The sequence below is a fragment of the Halichoerus grypus genome, chromosome 8, assembly GCF_964656455.1.
Source record: "Halichoerus grypus chromosome 8, mHalGry1.hap1.1, whole genome shotgun sequence".
Lineage (NCBI taxonomy): Eukaryota > Metazoa > Chordata > Mammalia > Carnivora > Phocidae > Halichoerus > Halichoerus grypus.
This window is the reverse complement of record NC_135719.1, coordinates 43114675-43139162: the sequence shown is the minus strand read 5'-3', so window position 1 is coordinate 43139162 and position 24488 is coordinate 43114675. Positions and strand designations below refer to the sequence as shown.

Here is a 24488-nt window from a genome sequence, read left to right as displayed (position 1 = left end):
ATCTACTTAACCGATTTTGTATTCAGCTGAATTTAACAAATACCCATCTCAAGTACCAGAGATAGACAAATAAATAAAACAGTTAATATTTAAACTGCCTTAAATCTATTATTCCCAGCAAATCCATTTTAAGTGAAAAAACATGACAAGGGAGAGAAAGGAAGAATAAAACAGATGAGATGGCAAAGAGGTGTAAGGTCTCTAAACCTTCTATAAATTATAGCAAAAGCGTACCCGCCACATTAAATTACAGAAGAGAATACTGAAACTTGAAAGGAAAAACAAGATGTATCTTAGACTCTAAGTCTTCTGATCCATAATTCCACCACACTGCCCAAAATTATGATATTCAGGTAGCAAATAAATAAAGATCACCCACGCCCAAATAGTTCCGAACACATTTTCCATAAACTGTAAGGTTTTTTTTTAATACATGTTTTTAGGCTATTTCTTATGGCTCCTCAATGTCTAATCTACACTTCTAGAAAAGGTAAAAATAATTTCAGTAATAGTCAGATAATACCTTTTCTCTTCAAAAGCAATTTACTTACTCTTCTAATGACCCAGAGAGTAACTGACACGTCACTTAGTAAAACACAGCACACAGTCAACAAAATGCATTTCTCCACCCCTCCAGTATATATATCCATTTGCAAGAGATAAAAAATACTAGTTTAGCATGAGCTAGCTAAAAAAAACACTAGAATGAGTCAAGCAGACCAATCCCAGCCCAGCTTTTTGGTTAAAACAAGAATTATGGAGGCAGAGTGTTAAGGTCTGAATACTGGCTTTAGTTACCATCTGTAAAACTAGAATAAAAATAGCACCTGCCTGACAAATAGTAAGTACCACATAAATGTTAGCTAATATAACAAATAATACTGCATTATCTTTTAATAGCTCCATCAGAGAGTCTAGCTAAAAGGTTATGTGTTAAAAATTGTAAGCATCATCAAGATGGCCAAAACTAGCGCTGCTTGTGCTACTGTTAATCAGTCCTCAGAACCCTTTAAGCAAGACAGATGTGCTTAAGCTAGGATAGAGGGCAACAAGCCCTAGTGATAAGAAAGATCTTTTTTTTGTTTTTGTTTTGTAGACCTGTTGTGCTCCTCCTGTTCATTTCATTTCTTCACCATTTCCCTTGAGATAAATGTGAATCCTGCTTCTGTTTATATCCTCCTATACAAACTGAAATTGTGGGCTACAATCTCAACTTGTTACTAACTTGAAACTTAGCTTGCAGAGGGACGCCTGGGTGGCTCAGTCGGTTAAGCGGCTGCCTTCAGCTCAGGTCATGATCTCAGGGTCCTGGGATCAAGTCCCGCATCTCCCTGCTCAGTGGGAGCCTGCTTCTCCCTCTCCCTCTGCTTGTGCTCTGTCAAATAAATAAAATCCTGAGGGGTGCCTGAGTGGCTCCCTGAGTGGCTCAGTCGTTAAGCATCTGCCTTCAGCTCAGGTCATGATCTCAGGGTCCTGGGATCAAGCCCCGCATCAGGCTCCCTGCTCGGCGGGAAGCCTGCTCTCCCTCTCCCACTCCCGCTGCTTGTGCTCCTGCTCTCGCTATCTCTGTCTCTGTCAAATAAATAAATAAATAATCTTAAAAAAAAAAAAAAAAGAAACTTAGCTTGGAGAAAGAGCCCACATTTTCTATGACCCTGCATTTACCATAAGCATTCTCAGGGAAACTGATGGCTCACTCTTTCGACTCTAAATCAATTTGAGCTTCTCCCAAGAAATATCTAGTTACCCATTTTGGTCTCTCCACACTATCCTATTTCCCTATATCCGTACTCTAAATTGATTCAAGATTCTGTTAATAAACTCCTCTACCCCACGGATAAAGAAGACACCAAAGCGGGCGCCTGGGTGGCTCAGTTGGTTAAGCGACTGCCTTCGGCTCAGGTCATGATCCTGGAGTCCCTGGATCGAGTCCCGCATCGGGCTCCCTGCTCGGCAGGGAGCCTGCTTCTCCCTCTGACCCTCCCCCCTCTCATGTGCTCTCTCTCTCTCATTCTCTCTGTCTCAAATAAATAAATAAAATCTTTAAAAAAAAAAAAAAAAAAAAAAGAAGACACCAAAGCAATCAACTTGATTGGAACGAAGAGACCAAAGCAATCAAACAAGCATATTTAGCATTACACACAGTGACCAAGCACATGGCAGCAATCAAAAAATCACCAACAGAAACCCAAACCAAACTCATGCACCTTTTCATTCAAAGGTGTACTCAAGCAAGCACATATTTTTTAATCTACTTGAGGTCTATTAAAAAAATAAAAAAGGAAACCCTGTATCATATGGCTCAAAAACTATGCTCTAATTTTTCATTTGCTAACACTGACATGAAGACTATAATATCTGCATGGAAGTATTAGATTTAAAATGCTTGTAACTATGACTCAAAAATTTATATATGTGAATATGTGTGGGAAGATAAGTGGGTGAGACAATGGGAGGGGGGAAAGTGTATATGAATTTAAGTACTCACTTGCTCCAATTTAAAAATATGCTGATTGAAGTAGTGCTGTAAACGTTCATTAGCAAAATTAATACAGAACTGTTCAAAGCTGTTATTTTCATAATCTTCAAACCCAAAAATATCAAGAACACCAATGGACAAAGTCTGTAAAACAGGAAAAAAATTATTATGGTTAAAAAATGATCCTCAAATTTATTTCATGAATAATATCCACAATGATAGGTTAACAAAATGCTCAAAGTTCTTCTATAGCAGTGGACAGGAAATTTTGGGGAGCCAGTGTTCAACCAAAATATTCCACTAAATAAAAACAATTTTAGTTTTATTTTCATCTTTTTCTTTTTATCCCAATTATAAAAATACATCCAAAATTTTAACACATGTAATACACTGTTTACAAAAATGTTCGAAGCAGGGTTAGTGACCTGTTATCTCAATCTCAGAAATCCCAAATTCCAAGAGACAAGGAAATAGAAAGAATCACCTATGGGGAAGTAAAAAATAACCTAAAGCTAGATTTTTCCTGGCTATCCCAGGTTACGCAAAGAACACCATGCAAGTTTTCCTATTTTCACTTTTATAGCCCAACAGAATTCTGCTTTGCAAACCAAGCTAATTAGTATGTTTAATCAGCCTTGTGCAAGCTAAGGATGAAACTGGATATCAGAATATGTGGTTTCACAGGGAAAGAAACAACAAATGTTGAAGAGGTTGTGGTGAAAGGGGAACCCTCTTACACTGTTGGTGGGAATGCAAGTTGGTACAGCCACTTTGGAAAACAGTGTGGAGGTGCCTCAAAAATTTAAAAATAGAGCTACCCTATGACCCAGCAATTGCACTACTGGGTATTTACCCCAAAGACACAGATGTAGTGAAAAGAAGGGCCATATGCACCCCAATGTTCATAGCAGCAATGTCCGCAATAGCCAAACTGTGGAAAGAGCCGAGATGCCCCTCAACAGATGAATGGATAAAGAAGATGTGGTCCATATATACAATGGAATATTACTCAGCCATCAGAAAAGATGAATACCCAACTTTTACATCAACATGGATGGGACTGGAGGAGATTATGCTAAGTGAAATAAGTCAAGCAGAGAAAGTCAATTATCATATGGTTTCACTTATTTGTGGAACATAAGGAATAGCATGGAGGACATTAAGAGAAGGAAGGGAAAAATGGGTGGGGGGAATTGGAGGGAGAGATGAACCATGAGAGACTATGGACCTGAGAAACAAACAGGGTTTTAGAGGGGAGGGGGGAGGGGGGATTGGTTAGCCCGGTGATGGGTATTAAGGAGGGCACGTACTGCATGGAGCACTGGGTGTTATACGAAAACAATGGATCGTGGATCATTACATCAAAAACTAATGATGTATTGTACGGTGACTAACATAACATAATAAAATTAAAAAAAAAAAAAAGAATATGTGGTTTCTTCAATTTTTAAAACAATCTTTTTAAAGATTCATTTATTTATTTTAGAGAAAGAGAGTGCGAGGAGGGGCAGAGGGAAGAATCCTCAAGCAGACTCCCTGCTGAGTGTGGAGCCTGACACAGGGCTTGATCCCACAACCCATGAGATCATGACCTGAGCTAAAACCAAGAGTCAGATACAGATGCTCAATTGACTGAGCCACCCAGGTGCCCCCAATTTTTTTTTAATTTTTATTAAAAAAAACTATACAAAGTTTACAATGTTAAATAGTTCTAAAAAATTATAACAAAAAACAATAATCCCTTTTTCATTATCAATTTCTGCTCCCTAAAGTCAACACTCAAATCTTTTATCTATTTGGTATAAAATAGTACAGTATAGTATACAAATGCTTATTCTTCTATGTCTTGATTATTTTGCTTCTACATACTATATTCTAACTTCTTACTATAGATAACAAGGATTCAGCTCTAATACCCCCAAACCAGCATTCTTCTCACCACCTCACCTCATTCTTAAAATACAGTTACATGACAATTTTGGTTAAATGAAAACAATCTTTCTCCACTAGTACTAAGAGAGATACTGGGCAAACTAATGTAATGAGTAATAAATACTAAGAGATTTTTTTTTAAGATTATGAGAGAGAGAGAGGGAGAGCATGAGCAGGGAGAGGGGCAGAGGAAGAGGGGGAGAGAGAATCCTCAAGCAGAGGGACTGTGGAGCCTGACGCGGGGCTCAACCCCAGGACCCTAAGACTATGACCCAAGCTGAAACCAAGAGTCGGCCCCCCAACTGACTGAGCCACTCAGGTGCCCCAATAGTAAGAGATTTTTTAAAGTCTCCATTAAGAGTATTTTCTTTGAGGTACCTGGGTGGTTCAGTCAGTTAAGCCTCTGACTGAAGTGATTTCTGCTCAGGTCATGATCTCATGGGTAATGAGATCAAGCCCCACGTGGGGGCTTTGCACTCAGCAGCGAGTCTGCTTGAGATTCTCTCTCTCTCCCCCTCTGCCCCTCCCCCTGCCTGCACTCTCACTCTTTCTCTCTCTCAAATAAATCTTTTAAAAATAAGAGTATTTTTTGGGGCGCCTGGGTGGCTCAGTTGGTTAAGCAACTGCCTTCGGCTCAGGTCATGATTCTGGAGTCCCGGGATCGAGTCCCACATCGGGCTCCCTGCTCAGCAGGGGGTCTGCTTCTCCCTCTGACCCTTCCCCTCTCATGCTCTCTGTCTTCCATTCTCTCTCTCAGATAAATAAATAAAATCTTAAAAAATAAAATAAAATAAAATAAAATAAAATAAAATAAAAATAAAAATAAAAATAAGAGTATTTTTTGATTGATTCTGTTAATTCTAAACCCTTATGAAAAACAGTAAAAGTAATGACCTCCAAAAATAAGTCACTTTGGTGAATAAGATTCCTATTACAATTTTCTAACTGTAGGCTTACTCAAACCATGAAAAATAAATGTTAGAACCATTTTACATTTAAGACAGGAGGATTAAGTGATAAAGATGACGTATCTTAATCACCCTAAAGATGCAGACTACTCCACAGAAAGCTGCTGGGAAATAAAAACGGATTTGAAATGATTTAAATATCTAAGATCTGCCATATTAAAAAATAAATTCCAGGGGCGCCTGGCTGGCTCAATCAGTGGAACATGTGACTCGATTTCAGGGTTGTGAATTCGAGCCCCATATTGAGTGTAGAGATTACTTAAAAATAAAATCTTAAATAAATTCCAATGGAAAAAAAAAAAAACCCTGAATATAAAAAAGTCTAAAAGCATGAGAATAAATATTTTTATAATCTTAGGCTGAAAGAGGCCTTCCTACATAAGAAAAATAAATAAATAAAACCCAGGAAAATAAAGGGAAAGAATGGCAGAATTAACTGCACAAAAATTTAAAACATACGGGCCCTAAAACACAACATAAACAAAACTTAAAAGTCAAGAGAAAATATATGCAATATATATCAAACTATGAATCTCTGCAATATCCACAATGACTCCAAGAACGTAACAAAAAGACAAAATGAACAACATAAAAATAGCAGAATATATAATGAAATGATGAAAAACCATGAGAAGATACTCGACTTTCATCTATCATTGAAAAAACGGACAATAAAATGCGATAGTCCTCCTAATCAGATTAGTAGATGAAAAGACTGATAATATCCAATGTGAGTAAAGGTGTAGGGAAATAGGCATTTTCATACACTACCAGTGGAAGTGCAGTCTTTTCTGAGCACTTTAGCAATTTAGCAGTAGCTAACAAAATTCTAAAATGTATATATTCTTAAATCCAGCAATTCATTTTAAGGATTTTATCCTAAAGAAATGTACACAAAGAATATTTGTTACATCATCATTTATAACAATAAAACAAAAGCAATATATTTTTATGGGGAAATTTATGGTATACAGGCATACTATATAATATTACAAAGTTATTAAAAATAATGAGGTCCAAACCTACTTCAAGACATATCAGGTAAAATAAAAAATACAAGTTAGAAACAATACAGATAACATAATTCTATTTTTAAGCTTAAAAGCAACTCTGTATATGTACATCCATAGAAATGTACATAAGAAAAAGGTCTGGAAAGACACATAGAACAAGTATCCCTGAATATCAGGGTAATAAAAACATAACATACATAAGGAGGGAAACAGCACAGAATACAAACAAAAGGTGATTCTTATTTATTACTCTACATAATTCTGTGTTTTTAAATTTCATTTATTATTTTAATAAAAATTTTCCAGGAAAAATATATAATAATCCAATGTATGTCTACCTTTGTATTTTGCTCCAAATCTTTACTATTCAGAAGTGCATGATTAATCCGAAAAACTATCCAGTCAAACAGGGCACTATATAAAGACTTAGCCATGGAGTTCCTCACTGTCACAGCCTGAAAAAAAAAAAAAGAAAAGGGTTGGAGAACAAATGAAAATGGCAATAATCTAAGATACTATAACAAAGTGTATTTTGCGCTCAACTAATAAAGAAAGCTTACTATCCTGAATTAGAAATTTAATTTTCTCTCAATTTAAATAGCCTATAACTGAAGTTTTCCATATACCCATACTCATTAATCTAGTCTCAATTCTAATCTAGGCTATAAGGTAAGAAAAACAAAATGTAGGTCACTCAGTTCAAAACACTTTGACTGAAAATTGGGGTATACATTTTACCTAGTAAGGAAGGTATAATAGGAGGTTTACAAACAAATCAAACTTGCCAGCAAAAGTGGGGAAGACTATTCCAGGCAGAGGAATAAATCTGTTGGCAAACAGGCATCAGTTATCTGTGGAATCCTAGTTAGACTCTTAAAAAATAATCATAGGGGCGCCTGGGTGGCTCAGTTGGTTGGGCAACTGCCTTCGGCTCAGGTCATGATCCTGGAGTCCCGGGATCGAGTGCCGCATCGGGCTCCCTGCTCAGCAGGGAGTCTGCTTCTCCCTCTGACCCTGCCCCTCTCATGCTCTCTCTCTCTTTAAAAAAAAAAAAGAATAATAATAATAATAATCATAATACCACCACAATTACATTCCTGGTTGTCTTCAACTTGTCATCCACCATAACCTCAAGGATTTCTCCATCCCCAGATAGAGTAATAATTCTTTCATTATGGAGTAATACAATTTCTTTTTTCCCCCTCACTTCAAGCTTTTCCCAGTTTATGGAAACTCTCTGTAATAACTGCTCAAAATTTCTGTAAATCTGAAATTGTTCTAAAAAATAAAATCTATTAGTTAAAAAAACAATCAACATTTAGAAAGTACTACAACCTAAAAAAGAAGGGGTACATATTTTAGATAATTGAGTCCTAGCACTTAGAGAATATAAGTCCTAATTACTTAAGCTTTATATTCAGGTACATACTTATGTATCTGTCCTACAGTTTAGAGGAAATAGAGAATAATGATTAAAAGCTAGGCTCTCCTCCAATCCCAGTTCCTCTACTTATTCTAGGTATGTAACCTTGGCCCAAGATACTTTAACTCTTAAGCTACAGCTTATACATTTGTAAAATGTAGATAATACCACAATCTACCACATGAATGATGAATTTCTGAATTTCAGTGAATAAAAAAAACGAAAGCTTCAAGTTTCTAGACCAAAAAATTAACTACCTAAACCATTACCTGCACAGGAAAGAGAAGATGCTATCAAATTCTCTATCTTCAACACCAGAAACCTGAACATAATTGGAAAATGTTCACAAGTTCTGAGAAAAAAAGGAATGTGACCCTAGAATTCTATACTTAGGCAAGTTATCAACAAAGTATCTTTAAAATTCAAAAAAATCAATTAATAGAATATATAGAGAGAATAACCATTCTATTTTTCTCCAGAGGGAAGAATGAATACAATCTGATCTAGTTCAGCAAAAGTAAAAGATTTTAAAACTAAATACACAAGCATAGACAAGAAAAAAAAAAAAACACAGAAAAAGAAAACATAGTAGCATAAAAAATACAAATGGGTTGAATTTTTTAGTGAAAAGATAGATCTTCACATTAAAGTAAAAACTATAACCCACCTACTTATGGTTTAAACCAGTCAGACAGAATCTAGATATACAAAATATACCAAAATAATACTTATTTACTCCATAACTTCCAATATTATATTTTTGGCCTCTTTTCTCTGAAATGTGGTCCTATCACAGCTTAATCTCAATAAACCCAAATACCAATTAACATTTTCCCACCCAAACAAGATCTCACTGTTTCCTATCTCAATGAATGGTACTAATACTCTTACAGTTGTATGAGCCAGAAAATTAGGATTTATCCTTAGTATTTCCTTCTTTCTCCTTGCTTCCCAGTAAGCAAATCATTGCCAGATCCTTTTGATTTTACCATCTAAATTTCTTTCATACCCATTTCTCCCTATCAATATGTCACTATCCTAGACAAAGCAGCCAACCTCTTTCTCTTCAGGAGTACTACTACAGCCTCCAAATTCACTCTTGCCCTCTATATTAGAACCCTAAGATGGTCGCCAAGATTCCCATTCCCTTGTATACATGTTCTGTATAACCCCCTCCTGTTAAGTGTGAGCAGGACTGTAAATATGATGAATTTCACTCCAGTAACTATCTTACATTATATGACAAAGGATTTTAAAGATATAATTATGGCCCAAAATCAGCTGATTTTTTTAATTAACCAAAGGAAGATTATATGGGTAGAGCTGACTTAATCAGAGAAATCTCTTAAGAGACTAAGCCTTTCCATTAGAGAGTCCCCTGCTGGCCTTTGAAGAAACAAACTGCCATGTTGTGTACAGGACCACAAGCAAAATCTGCTGAGCATGGCCCCTGACAGCTAACAAGAAATTAGTGCTCTCCAGAAATGGACCCTCAACTCTATGGTCAACTAATCTTCGACAAAGCAGGAAAGAATGTCCAATGGAAAAAAGTCTCTTCAACAAATGGTGTTGGGAAAATTGGACAGCCACATGCAGAAGAATGAAACTGGACCATTTCCTTACACCACACACAAAAATAAACTCAAAATGGATGAAAGACCTAAATGTGAGACAGGAGTCCATCAAAATCCTAGAGGAGAACACAGGTAGCAACCTCTTCGACCTCAGCCGCAGCAACTTCTTCCTAGAAACATCGCCAAAGGCAAGGGAAGCAAAGGCAAAAATGAACTATCGGGACTTCATCAAGATAAAAAGCTTTTGCACAGCAAAGGAAACAGTCAACAAAACCCAAAGACAACCGACAGAATGGGAGAAGATATTTGCAAATGACATATCAGATAAAGGGCTAGTATCCAAAATCTATAAAGAACTTATCAAACTCAAACCCAAAGAACAAATAATCTAATCAAGAAACAGGCAGAAGACATGAACAGACATTTTTCCAAAGAAGACATCCAAATGGCCAACAGACACATGAAAAAGTGCTCAACATCACTCAGCATCAGGGAAATCCAAATCAAAACCTCAATGAGATACCACCTCACACCAGTCAGAATGGCTAAAATTAACAAGTCAGGAAACAACAGATGTTGGCGGGGATGTGGAGAAAGGGGAACCCTCCTACACTGTTGGTGGGAATGCAAGCTGGTGCAGCCACTCTGGAAAACAGTATGGACGTTCCTCAAAAAGTTGAAAATAGAGCTACCGTATGACCCAGCAATTGCATTACTGGGTATTTACCCCAAAGATACAAATGCAGTGATCCGAAGGGATACATGCACCCCGATGTTTATAGCAGCAATGTCCACAATAGCCAAACTATGGAAAGAGCCAAGATGTCCATCGACAGATGAATGGATAAAGAAGATGTGGTGTATATATATATATGTGTGTATATATACACACACACACACACACACACACACAGGAATATTATGCAGCCATCAAAAAAAAAAAGAAATCTTGCCATTTGTAATGATGTGGATGGAACTAGAGGGTATTATGCTGAGCGAAATAAGTCAATCAGAGAAAGACATGTATCATATGATCTCACTGATATGAGGAATTCTTAATCTCAGGAAACAAACTGAGGGTTGCTGGAGCGGTGGGGGTGGGAGGGATGGGGTGGCTGGGTGATAGACATTGGGGAGGGTATGTGCTATGGTGAGTGCTGTGAATTGTGTAAGACTGATGAATCACAGACCTGTACCTCTGAAACAAATAATACGTTACATGTTAAAAAAAAAAAAAGAGAAGAGAGTAGGAAGGGAAAAATGAAGGGGGGGAAATTGGAGGGGGAGACGAACCATGAGAGACTATGGACTCTGAGAAACAAACTGAGGGTTCTAGAGGGGAGGGGGTGGGGCGATGGGTTAGCCTGGTGATGGGTATTAAAGACGGCATGTATTGAATGGAGCACTGGGTGTTATAAGCAAACAATGAATCATGGAACACTACATCAAAAACTAATGATGTAATGTATGGTGATTAACATAACATACTAAAATAAAATTGAAAAAAAAAAGAAATTAGGGCTCTCAATCCTATAACTGCAAGCAACTGAATCCTATCAACAACCTGTGAACTAGAAAGAGGATGCGAGTCTCAGATGAGATCACAGACTTTTCAGACATCTTGACTTCAGCCTGGCGAAACCCTGAGCAGAGGACCCAACAAACCTGTGCCCAGACTGATCCATGGAAAGTGTCAGAAAATATTAAGTCACTATGTTTGTTACACATTTATAGAAAACCAATACACTCTCCTCTAATTGATTCTTGTACACTGTTGTGAGAGTGATCCTTTAAAAAAAAAAAATCTAAGACACCATTTTTGCTTAAAACATTTTAAGGCTCTTCCATTGCTCATCAGATAAAATATTAAAATCCCTAAGGGCTGCTCGTTATTTTACCCCAATGCCTAGTACATTTCTGGACACAAAAAAGGTTTTCAAATATTTACTACACAAATAAATAAATACACCAAACAGATATAAACAAAAATAAATCAGGATCTACAAAAATCATCTCAGAAAGTTGAATTTAAAGTTAAAAATATAAATAGGGCACCTGGGTGGCTCAGTTGGTTAAGCAACTGCCTTCGGCTCAGGTCACGATCCCAGAGTCCCGGGATTGAGTCCCACACATCGGGCTCCCTGCTCAGCAGGGAGTCTGCTCCTCCCTCTGACCCTACCCCATCTTGCGCTCTCTCTCTCTCACTCTCTCTCTCTCAAATAAAATAAAATAATATAAATAAACATAAGGAAATTTTTTTTTTAAGAGAGAGTGGGAGAGGGGAGGGGCAAAGGGAGAGAATCTCAAGCAGGTTGCACGCTGCCCAGCGCAGAGCCTGACAAGGGCTTGATCTCACAACTCTGAGATCATGACCTGAGCTGAAACCAAAGAGTCAGACACTTAACCGACTAAGCCACCTAGGTGCCCCGGGAAATATTTTATATTGAAAAAAGTTATAAAAGAAAATATAAAAGTACTGAAACTTTATGTATAAGAAGGGCAAAACTTTTAAAAATGTTTGGCTTTTCTGTTTAGAAAGGAGTTCTCAAATTTGGAGATTATGACATAAGACACATGACATAAGAAATGTAGACTTGATGGCAGTTAGGAAGAACCCCCAAAAATAGGAAAAATGCATCAGTGGTCAGCCTAAAAAGCATTCTCTACAGTTCTATCACTATTTCCCCACCTCTGTGTCTTCTAATCTCACATTCCTGTCCTATTTTTATAATAACTGTCATAGTTTGATTTATCATCACTGTCATTACACTACAGAACAGTAGGCTTTTCAATAATTTTCCCATTCATATACACCTGAGTGGTATATTATAATAATAATAATGGCAATGCCATCTCATCTGGATGCCTCAGTATACAAATGATACTTAAAGCAATGAACTGTGTGAGGTAATCTAGATAAGGAATATAGAGAAGAAAATACAAAGACTATGTACTGGAGAACTACATTTTTTAGAGGTCAGGTGGAAAAGAAAGAGCAAACAAAAAGAATTACAAATGAGTGGCCAACAATGAGAAAGTGAACCAGAAGAGTATGACGTTCTGGAAGATAAGAAACTGCCTGAAGAAGAAATAATCAACTGGATCAAACACTGCTCATTTGTAAATCCATCTACTACCTGTTCACCCCATATCAATAATATAAAACTTAAGAATGGTGAACAGATTAAGATCTCAGAAGAAAAATGTATGCCTATTGCTTAAAATCACATTCGACTTTAAATTTTCAGGTTGATGAAAAGTTCACAGTTGAATTTCAAGGGTCCAGAAAATATTTCAATCAACACTCTTTTTGATGTTATTTTCATTCTGTTAAAAGAAAGAACACAAATTCAAACTTATAAAACTGTTTGGAGTACTTTGGTCTCAAGAAAATCTATTCATACCTCTGCCAGCTTGTATGGCAAAATAAGCTTTTCTCCCACTGTCACAGTCTTCCTTGTAACTAACGCTTCAAATAGCATTTCTTCTTTAACCTATACAACAGAAAAGTAAATTCAGTGTATAAGATTTATGACAACGAGCTGAATTATTTATTGAAAATCCAAATAAAGAAAAAAATGTTTAATGAGATTAGCAAATATACAATAGAAAAAAGCAAAGACAGTACATTTAGCCATTTAAATATTGGCCAAGGTGAAAGTTAAATGTTCCACTCACCCTACTTCCCACCCCCCCCCAAAAAAAGAGAGGGTAAGTAAGACAGATGGGTCTTTTTAGTTAAAAGTTTTCTTTCTGATCATAATGGAGAAACATGTTTCTTTGTGCAAAATATGGAAAATATAGAATAGTGCAAAAAACATTTTAAGATCAACCATAATCCCACAACTAGCAGACAAGGACTAAAAAGTGACAATACTTCTTGAATTCCAGGAACATTACAATGAGTACTAATTTTTGTTTCAGATGGTTTATATTTATTTGCATATGTTAATTTTAAAATAAAGTTGATGTTTCCTTTGTTCTCATTCTCTCTAAAGGTAAATACTATCATGAATTTGACATGTTATCATCTCAGTTTGGGTTTTTCTACATATATAATATATATATTTGATGTATTTGTAAACACTACATTACACTTCCAAGTGTATTTAACTCTTATCTGTATGGAATCATATTGCCCGTATGTTTTTGAGATTTAACTATGTTGATCATCAAGCTTATTCATTTTAACTACTATATAGCTTCCCAGTATATAAATTACTGCAGTGTGTAATCCATTCTCCTATGTGTAGGCATTTATACTATTAGGAAGTAAACTGAATATTCTTACATATGAGTTCAAGAATTTCTCTGAAGTACAAATCTAAAAGTGGAATTACTAGGTTATAGCATACACATTTTCATCTTTAAAGGATACTGCCAAACTACTGTACATAGTTCTCACCAATCTGCTCTCTCATCAGCCCTGAGCATTCCTATTTCTTCAAACCTTGACTACTTACTATTTACCTAAGTAGACTACTACTACTTATCAGACTACTGACTTTTGCCACACCGAGGGGCATGAAATGGTAAAACAAGGGCATTTTATAAAAGCATCCATACAAATAAAGATATAACACTCAAAATTTTAAGTACATAATATGATATGAAGTATAGCAAGCAAAAAAGATTCAATTATAAGGAGAAATTGAGTTACAAAACAACAGAGTGAAGCATTACCTTGCCACCAGCAATTCATGACAGATCAATCATTTTTTAAAATATGGTACCATAAAGGAAATATACCTTCTTTTGGAGCATTCACTGCTCAATCTTCAAATTCAAAACAAATTGGAAAAAATTTCAACTTCAGTAAAACTAAAAATAAATAGCCAAAGTTTAAATATAAGACCTCAAGCTTTCACATATGTTTAAAATATTTTGAAAAACAAAAATTAAATAATACCAGATTACAGAAATATGACAAAACTAATAAAACTAAGAAAAAACTTAAGTGATAAAAACCACTGTTATATTGTGAGATTAAGCAATTATTATTAAAAGTGAATATTTAAAAATAAATGATCTAGGGTGCTTGGGTGGCTCAGTTGGTTAAGCGACTATCTTCGGCTTGGGTCATGATCCCAGGGTCCTAGGATCAGAGCCCTGCATCGGGCTCCTTGCTCAGTGGGAAGCCTGCTTCTCCCTCTTCCGCTCCCCCTGCTTGTGCGCTCCCTCTCTCTCTCTCTCTCTCTCTGCCCCCCTCTCTCTGTCAAATAAATGAAATTTTTAAAAAATAAAATATCTAGGCAGTAGACTCAAGAAATTTTTTTAAAGGAACAAACAAATATAAGCTGGCAACAATGTGGAGAAAAAGTCACTTCCATACACTTGTATAGACTGGTACAACCACTATAGACAGTAATCTGTCAGTATCAGTAAACTATTTATACTCTAGAATAATTCTCACACATGTCAGCAGAGAGACATGTACAAAAAATGCCTATCCGAGTACTACCAATAAATGAGAAATTACAAATGACCTCAAACCCCCCTAAAAAAAATGTTTTATTCATATAATGAAATTTTATAAAGCAACTAAAAAGAATCATGTAAATGTTTAAATAAAAGTATTGAAAAATCTCAAAAACATAGTATGGAATGAAAAATTCAAGTTTTAGAATGATACAGTAAAACATTTACATAAAGTAGGAAAATATATAGAAACCGATATATTCTTATGTAAACATCTACCTATTCTGAAAATAGAAAAACAAGAATGAAAATGATAAACACCAAACTCATAATAGTGTTTACTTCTGCTGTAGCAGAGTAAAAAGTGAGCTACAATTATATGCAATATTTTATTACATGAGTGGGGTTGTGAGTACACAGGTGTTTATTATATTGTTTTCTATATATATTGTGTACTGAGAACAATTCATAATTTAACAAAGAGAAAAATGAAGAAAATATGTTAAAACAGAAATTAAAACATATTAAGTAAAATGGTAGAAATGATAAATCTAAAGGCCACTTACTTGAAAACAAGAAATGAAACACGACTCTCACCAAATCAAAAAAATTAAGAAATACAAACAGAAAGCTAACACCATAAGAAAAAGGTTTTAAACATTAACAGAATATTTACAAAGAATGCCAAATAATAAATTTTGAACATTTAATCAACACATGATTTCCTAGATAAACAAAAATCATCAAAATGAACTCAAGGGGCGCCTAGGTGGCTCAGTCCTTAAGCATCTGCCTTCGGCTCAGGTCATGATCCCAGGGTCCTGGGATCGAGCCCCGCATCGGGCTCCCTGCTCAGCGGGAAGCCTGCTTCTCCCTCTCCCACTCCCCCTGTTTGCGTTCCCTCTCTTGCTGTCGTTCTCTCTGTGTCAAGTAAATAAACAAAATCTTTAAAAAAAAAAGAAAAATGAACTCAAGCCAGACTTGAAAATCCTAAAAAATTAGTTAATACAAAACAAACTGGAAGGACATCAAATAAAGTTGAACATAAGGTTGATATCTCCCAAATCTTTAAGGAACATGTTTTTCTTTGCTAATGATTCTTCTCTTAAACGGAGAAAAAATTTTGAAAAGATAAAAAACTACCCAACTCATTTTGAGTTGGCTTAATGCTGGCACTAAAACCTAATAATGATCACACAAAGATCTATATACAAAACAAACTAATCTTGCTTATCTTTGATAAACATCCTGAAGAAAATATTAGTAAATTCATATTTTAATCAACTACCTCTATAATTTCCCAAATGTCCTTAGTTGTACATATATGACTTTTAAAATTAAAAAAATAAATTTTATTAACACAAAATAACTAAGAATGATTCAATATCCAAGTCTACAATGTTTCTCATATTTACTTGAGAAACTGATATGTGTGTTAAAAACCCATTCTTTATATTGTTTCAACAGATGTTAAAATATATTCAAAATACATAAATCTGCTAAAAACTGAACAGTTTTTGATAATGATGATGGTTCTAATATGCTCCAAAATATGCAAGAAAAATACGTTCCACAATTACCCACAATTAAGTCTACTGGAGCTTGTTCATCTTTCAATAATTTCACAAGTATATATCTCAAATAGAATTCAGTGAACAGAATACTCAAAATATTCACTAATGCCTGAGGTAACTACAAAATTATAAAAATAATTGAAAAAATAAAATAAAATTATTTCAGAAACATTTGTTCTTAAAAACTAAATCTATATTTATCATTGAACTGAATCACTTTAAGAAGGAGAGGAATTAAATTAAATCTTAAGTAAAGAGTTTACATTTTGGGGCACCAGGGTGGCTCAGTCATTAAGCGTCTGCCTTTGGCTCAGGTCATGATCCCAGGGTCCTGGGATGGAGCCCCACATCGGGCTCCCTGCTTGGAGGGAAAGCCTGCTTCTCCCTCTCCCACTCCCCCTGCTTGTGTTCCTGCTCTCACTGTCTCTCTCTCTGTCAAATAAATAAAATCTTAAAAAAATAATAATAAAGAGTTTACATTTTAATTAAACCAGTTATTGCTCCTATCTTTGAATTCTATCTCAACAAAAGCCTTAAGGTTGCAATTATTATTATTAATTTTAACCAATTACAGGAAATCATTTTATTTTTTAATTTTTTAATTTTATTTTTTATTTAAATTCAATTAACATAAAATGTATTATTAGTTTCAGAGATAGAGGTCAGTGATTCATCAATCTTATATAACACCCAGTGCTCATTACATCAGGTGCCCTCCTTAATGTCCATCATCCAGTTACCCCATCCCCCCCCCCAACAACCCTGTTTAGGAATCATTTTTAAAAATAATTTCTAAGAACTAAATACAAGCAGGATACTATTCGATAGGTCCTGTCAGTACTTGTCTAGCTCCTCAACTTTGAAGATAACTTCTTCCTACTTATTACCAAACCTCCATTCCTAGAACCAGTCCAGACTAAACACAACAAGAAGGAAGTTAACGGGTGCCTGGCTGGCTCAGTCAGTTAAGCATCTGACTCTTGATTTCAGCTCAGGTCATGATCTCAGGGTTGGTGGGATCAAGCCCCACAACGGGCTCCTTGCTCAGCAGGGAGTCTGCTTGGGATTCTCTCTCTCCCTCTGCCCCACCCCCCACTCACATGTTCTGTCTCTCTCTCTCTCTCAAATAAATAAAATGCTTAAAATAAAAAAGAAAGAAGTTAAGAAGCTTGGGTTCAAAAGTGAGATTTGGTAACCAATCACATTTGCAGTTAGTCTAACTATGACACTGGTAAGCCCAATTCTCAGAACAAGATTTCTCCTTTTTCACCAATACTTGGTTCCTTTTAGAATTACCTGAATTGCTCTTACCAGTCTCTAACCAAAGAAACAATACTGCACTAGGACCAGAATCCTTGGAATTTGCTGAATGCCTGAACTTATAAATAAAACCACTAGCTACAATGCACTATTATTACCACAATACCAAGTGTTTCTGTTGACTAAAATATCACCTAAAATGCCTGACTGAAATACCATCTGTTCCCTGATCCTCATGACCTTGAAAATTACCACCTTCAGATACCACATTCCATCCACCTCCTGGTAGAACTTCTTTCCAATGAGTGAGTCTAGTTTCAATTTAATGTATCCCCTTCTCCTGCCCCGTCTGCCAGACTAACTCATTTCATTAAAGTTAATAAGCAACACCCAGGCATGTGCAAAATAATAAGCACTGTAAGGTTAGATAAATAAGAAAGAGGCATCTATTGCTCTCAAAGAGCATTGCTGCCTTATAATGGACACAAACTAGTAAACAATTAACTTTCTGCTACAAAATCAAAATTAAATTACGCTAAGTAGACGCAAATGTTCTACCTAATGGAGTCAGTTTAGATCCTTTAATAAGGTTAAACCCTATTAAAGTGGCAAATGAACCAAGATTTGAAAGATGAGTAATATTTTAACAGAAAAAAGGTAGGCTACTCCTAACTGCAAAAAAAAATGGAAACAACCAAGATGTCTGTCAATAGGTGAATGAATAAACAATGGTACATCCATACAATGGCATATTACCCAGCAATAAAGAGAAATGAGCTATCAAGCCACAAAAAGACATGAATGAATCTCAAACGCATGTCGCTAAATGAAACAAGTCAGTCTGAAAAAAGGCTGTATACTATATAATTTCAATTATGCTACATTCTGAAAAAGGCAAATCTACAGAGGTAGTAAAAGATCAGTGGTTGCCAAGGGTATGAGGATAGGGATTGAAGAGGTGAAGCACAGGGGATTTTTAGGACTGAACTATTCTATATGATACTGTAATGGAGGAACATGACATTATTCATTTGTCATAAACCATACAGCACAAAGAACGGATCTTTTAGAAAATTATTTCAGACATTGGGGGATCCTAGGAAAGAATGCAGACCATGACAAGAGAATCTAACTGTATGACAAATATATGAAACAACCTCAGTGAAGGGAGTGGAAGGAAAAGGTGCTAACCTAAGTAATTCTGAAAATTAATGGAGTCTGAAAAACTAAAGACAAAAGGAACATTATACTCTATACTCTAGTTGATAAAGTCATTTCCCATAGCAGTGCACACATACATCAATACATGTACATTCCCATACATGAACAGTTGATCCTTGAACAACACGGGTTTTAACTACACAGGTCCACTTACCTGTGGGGTTTTTTGATAAATACAGTTCTGTAAATGTATTTTCTCCTTATGATTTTCTTTTTTTTTTTAAGATTTTATTTATTTATTTGACAAAGAGACAGTGACAGAGGGAACACAAGCAGGGGGAGTGGGAGAGGGAGAAGCAGGCTTCCCGCTGAGCAGGGAACCTGATGTGGGGCTCTACCCCAGGACCCTGGGATCATGACCTGAGCCGAAGGCAGACGCTTAACAACTGAGCCACCCAGGTGCCCCTCTTCCTTATGATTTTCTTAACATTTTCTTTTCCTAGCTTACTTTATTGTAAGAACACAGTATACAATGCATCTAACATACAAAATATGTTTCCATCAACTGTTTATGTTATCAGTAAGGCTGCTGGTCAACATTAGGCTATTAAGTTTCAGGGGGGTCAAAAGTTATACACAGATTTTTGACTGCCAGAGGGGTTGGTACCCCTAGCCCCTGCATTGTTCAAGGGTCAACTGAACACTAAAATTGAATAATTAAGTAAATGAACGGCAGAAGGTAGGAGATACTTTCCTCACTGTTAAAATGGGAGTTTACAGATAAGGAGAGAAGCCTAGAATGATACATGTGATAATGCATTAGTTAGGAACATCATTAGTACCTCAAGTTTATCTTTATATAGCTATAGATGGATATATAAAAACATCTGTAGTATGTGAATACACACAGGTTAGTAAACACACATATATTTCCTTGCTCTGTGAGAGGAGAAGGCCTATAAAAAATGATGCCCCTTTCGAGATGAATCTAGCAAGGTGAGAAGTGAGCTGGGAAAACATGAGAAATCATCACTCCAGGAAGAAAGAATGAGGTAATAAAGACCTTGATAGGAAGAAGCATGGTAGATGAAGACCTCTGGCTCTTATTTAGACATGAAGATAAAAAGTTAGTACCTTTTTCTCTCCACTCATCCAGATACCCCATCTTCAGATAAATAATCCAATCAAAATCTTAGTATGAGAAGAAATCTCAAATACAGAAGGAGAAAAACTATTAACGGCTTAGAATATGGTACAGTCTAGAATGAAATACTGCTCCTATCCAGCAAATTGAGGGATTATGGATATCGAGGCCAAAGGGAGGCAGACAAGAAAACCCAAGCCTTCCAAAGATTCAGGTACGATCAACAGCAAAAATTCCATCTTTTGGAGAAACACTATTAATAAAAAGCATTAACCCATTTACACCTAACCAAATAATTACACAAAATTAAAAGTGAGAAGTTACCCAGTATTTGAGAAATGATAACTGAAAATATAATCACTCACTTCTAATAATTCTGAGACAATAGGCAGAACTTCAGGATTACAGATATCTATGGAGTCATCCCGATATGTCTTCTTTTTATAACAGATATTACCCAAATGTAGTATCGCTGAGAGAAGAGAGAAAATCCTGTGAAAATAAAACCATAAATTATAGCTTGCTTATGTGCAGTCTCCAAACTTATTTCACTGCAAAATTCTAACCAAGCAAATAAACCAGTACAAATGATGTATTCAGTCTTCATAAGAATAAAAAATATGGGAATAATAACTATAATAACTAAAATTTATGTGTACTATGTCAGACACTATGCAAAGTGCTTTACATAACCTTACTTTCAGTACTGTACCACTGGACAGAGTTGTTTGAAGAGGATTTGCCATTGCCTGAATCTGTACAGTGTTTCAAAGTCTTTCCAAATGCTTTTCATCCTGCCTGGAATGCCCTTTCCCTACATTGTCTATTTCAGATCTACTTAATCAGAATCTTTAAAGGCAAGGCCTTGGTATCTGTATTTTCTTAACCAAATAGCCTAGGTGATTTTTTATGATTAGTTATATTTAAGAAATGGTTTCCTACAAAAGCCCTGATAAATGCTTTTAAAATAAACAGTATGAGGCCATTGGGATGTATTACCTAATATCAGGCCCCACCTATAAAACATCTACAACTGGACCCTCCCTTCCATTCTTCCCTTCTGTCTTAGAGGAAAACATGACCTTCCTTTAGTCAAACTAGACCCCTACTTGTGCTCTACAACATCCCATGAACTCCAGTTTACTCAGGAACTTTATTATACATATTTCCTATCTCTTACCTGAATCTACAAGAACTTTCTATCAAAATAATATTATCTTCACTTTTCTCTTACTTTAAACAACCCATCCTAGATCCCATATCTTCTCCTTACCTTCACAAACAAGCTTATTAAACTGTTAATTTATACTCCTTTTCTTCACTTTGTCATTCCTTATTTACTATCATATCCTGACATCTGACCCCATTAAAATATCTCAGAGAAGTTACCAAGGACCACCACATAACTAAGAAAAGTATGTTACACCCTAGCTTATCTGACTTCTCAAAGGCATTTAACACAGCATCTAAAAGCCCTTCCTGGAAACCTATATATATATATATATATACACGTACACACACACACATCTTTGTGTCTTTTCCGATTATTTCCTTATGATAAACCTGTTCTACCTATAAAATTTTAACTATGTGTTTTCTGACAATTAGGAAGTATTCTAAATAAAATAAAGACACTGCTTTAGGAACCAAACAGCCACACTTTCAAAGGTCTTGAATCAACATCTAATTGATAGATCTAATTTTTCAAATAATTTAAAATTGTAAATGTTTGAATCATTGACATGACTCAAACAAAATACAAGTCAATCATAAAGGAATAATTCATAAAAGTACTCTGGGTAAATGAGAGGAAATGCAGTATCAACTGAATCATTATAAAGACTAATGGAAGCCAAAAGATATAAAAACGCAAATTCATGGGCCACTTATTAAAAACTATTTTTAGTAGTAGTTATACGGTTGTTAATTATATCATTTCAGAATCTGGGGTTCAACAATCAGTACACACAAATATGTGATACATATTCTCCAACAATAAATGTTATATAAACAATCTAATATACTATAATAACTCAATATAAAAAAGATTTACAAATATGAATAAAAAATCCCTATTCTCAAAAAGCTTAAAATCTTGCATTAGGAGATAAAAACAACAACAACAAAAAAACCCTATACTATAAGGTAGGGTATCTCAAAATACTAAAGATAGAAACAATGCACAGTTAAGAAAAATTTCATTAAAAAGATAGGACATGGGGCGCATGGTTGGCTCAGTAGGAAGAGTGAAACTCTTGATTTCGGAGTCATGAGTTCAAGCCCCACATTAGGTGTAGAAATTACTTAAATAAATAAAGAGCTTAAAAAATAAAAAGGGAGGACATGAACAGTACTCTAAAGCAAACATGTTTCCATTGACATACCAAATTTTGGGATGCCTGCAAGGTTGTGTTAGGAGGAATTCTGGGTTAAATCTGAGTGCAGTTGAAAAGAATGCTGTGATTTATTAGCACAGTCAATCATGGTCAAAGAAGAGGGGAATAGCAGTATATATGATATGTTATAAAAAAAAACAAACCTGGAAGTATTTCAATGAGTAAAAAAGAGATAAAGATGGGTCCTTCAAGAAATGGGGAAAATACTGGACATGCAGAATACAACATGTTTTAGAGGATACTATCAGTCTAGTTAAAATGCAAAACTTGTGTTAGGGAATATCTGATGATAATATCTAAAATAGAGAAAGGTCAAATTATAGGCCAAGCTATTAAATATATTACCTATATTTTCCAGTGGCTTCCAATATGGGATACAGTGATATCAGAAAGTATGAAAGACACATAACCCCTTGGTGTATGAGAAGTACATATTTTATTTCCAACTTATGTTATCTAAAAAAATGAAATTATGTTTCACTATCATTTAATATATAGATTGACACTTTGATCCATGTATGTCAATTAGTCAGGTGTGTCACATGAGGTAAAGGAGGTATGTTGAAGAAAGAATATAAATAATATAGCATGGAGGAACTATAGGGTTACTCTAATTTACTTAGTAACTTTCAGTGAATTGCAGTTTATGCAACCAATTAAATGGACTTGCATATTTACATTTGGTTTTATCTTTCTTTTTTTTTTAAGATTTTATTTGTCAGAGAGAGAGAGAGAGCACAAGCAGGGGAAGCTACAGGCAGAGGGAGAAGTAGGCTCCCCACTGAGCAAGGAGCCCGATGTGGAACTCAATCCCAGGACTATGGGATCATGACCTGAGTGGAAAGCAGCCGCTTAACCAACTGAGCCACCCAGGCGTCCCTTAATTTATCTTTCAAAAAAAAGAGTGGCAAATAATCTGCTAACTCAAGATTCCATAGTAATCACAAGCAAACAAGAAAACAGCAGAGCTGTTATTCTTCTACTTTTAGTATGACATTAAAAGTTGACAATATAATCAGGGCGCCTGGGTGGCTCAGTTGGTTAAGCGACTGCCTTCAGCTCAGGTCATGATCCTGGAGTCCCCGGATCGAGTCCCGCATCGGGCTCCCTGCTCAGCAGGGAGTCTGCTTCTCCCTCTGACCCTCCCCCCTCTCATGTGCTCTCTCTCGCTCTCTCTCTCTCTCTCTCTCTAATAAATAAATAAAATCTTTAAAAAAAAAAAAAAAAAAAAAAAAAGTTGACAATATAATCAGATCTGACATAACTAATTCCCTTCCCAAAAAAATAGTTGTTACTATTTTTTTCTGGTGAGAGTCAAGGTTATTTGTGTTATTTTTTTTTTTTTTTATTATGTATGTTAGTCACCACACAGTACTTCATTAGTTTTTGATGTAGTGTTCCATGAATCATTGTTTGCGCGTTAACACCCAGTGCTCATTGTGATACCTGGCCTCCTTAATACCCATCATTGGGCTTTAATTTTAAATAGTTTTATTTTAAATATAAGTTCCTTCATCTTCATCCCTCAACCTTTTTACATTTCTATTTTGTTTATAATAAACAAAATATGTTTAGTACAATAGTACAGACATAAATTTACAGAGGAAATACAGGGAAAATTATGTTTTACTGATAGGTATGCATGACTTAATAAGATTAGAGATCAATGATACAGAAAATAAAGCTATAAAAATAGTGTTATAAAGCAAGTTTCTAAGAAAGGTCTATGGACAGGCTTCAGGAGCAAAATGAACTCCTGCAACTATATGCAAATATTTATGCATGCACAGTTTACAGGAAGAAGAGTTCCAACTTTCAAGAGATTCTCAAAGAATTTATAATAAAAAAAGCAATTCAAAGCAAGTCTTCTAGAAAAATAAATTTTCAAAGCAATGCTTAACAAGGAAGGAGGAGGCACTAGATCCGGAATATCTGTTAGAAAATTCTTTCAAAGGACCAAGGAAGAGGAACTTGTGAAACACACATTGTGATTTGTTCTCTACCAAAGGTGTAAGAATACAATAAACAAACTCACTGTCTTCGTGTCTTGGGAAGAAATCCTACCATTTCCATGGCCAGTTGTAAGCGTTCAAAGTCATGCCTCAAATCTTCCCCCTCCACCGAGAAGCAATCCTGCTTATTTAAG

At 35.5% G+C, this 24488-nt stretch overlaps 1 protein-coding gene across 6 annotated transcripts in view; it reads right to left on the bottom strand.

Annotated features, from left to right (window-relative positions):
- MYO9A (myosin IXA) overlaps window positions 1-24488 on the bottom strand; it is a 276785-nt gene that overhangs the window by 174634 nt on the left and 77663 nt on the right. For all 6 annotated transcript variants that reach the window (XM_078079137.1, XM_078079139.1, XM_078079138.1 and 3 more), the window contains 5 exons: window positions 24378-24475; window positions 20312-20438; window positions 12794-12883; window positions 6731-6847; window positions 2489-2623 (listed from right to left, as the gene is read on the bottom strand). In XM_078079137.1, the coding sequence (XP_077935263.1) occupies window positions 2489-2623; window positions 6731-6847; window positions 12794-12883; window positions 20312-20438; window positions 24378-24475 (567 nt within the window). The remainder of the gene's footprint in view (window positions 1-2488; window positions 2624-6730; window positions 6848-12793; window positions 12884-20311; window positions 20439-24377; window positions 24476-24488) is intronic.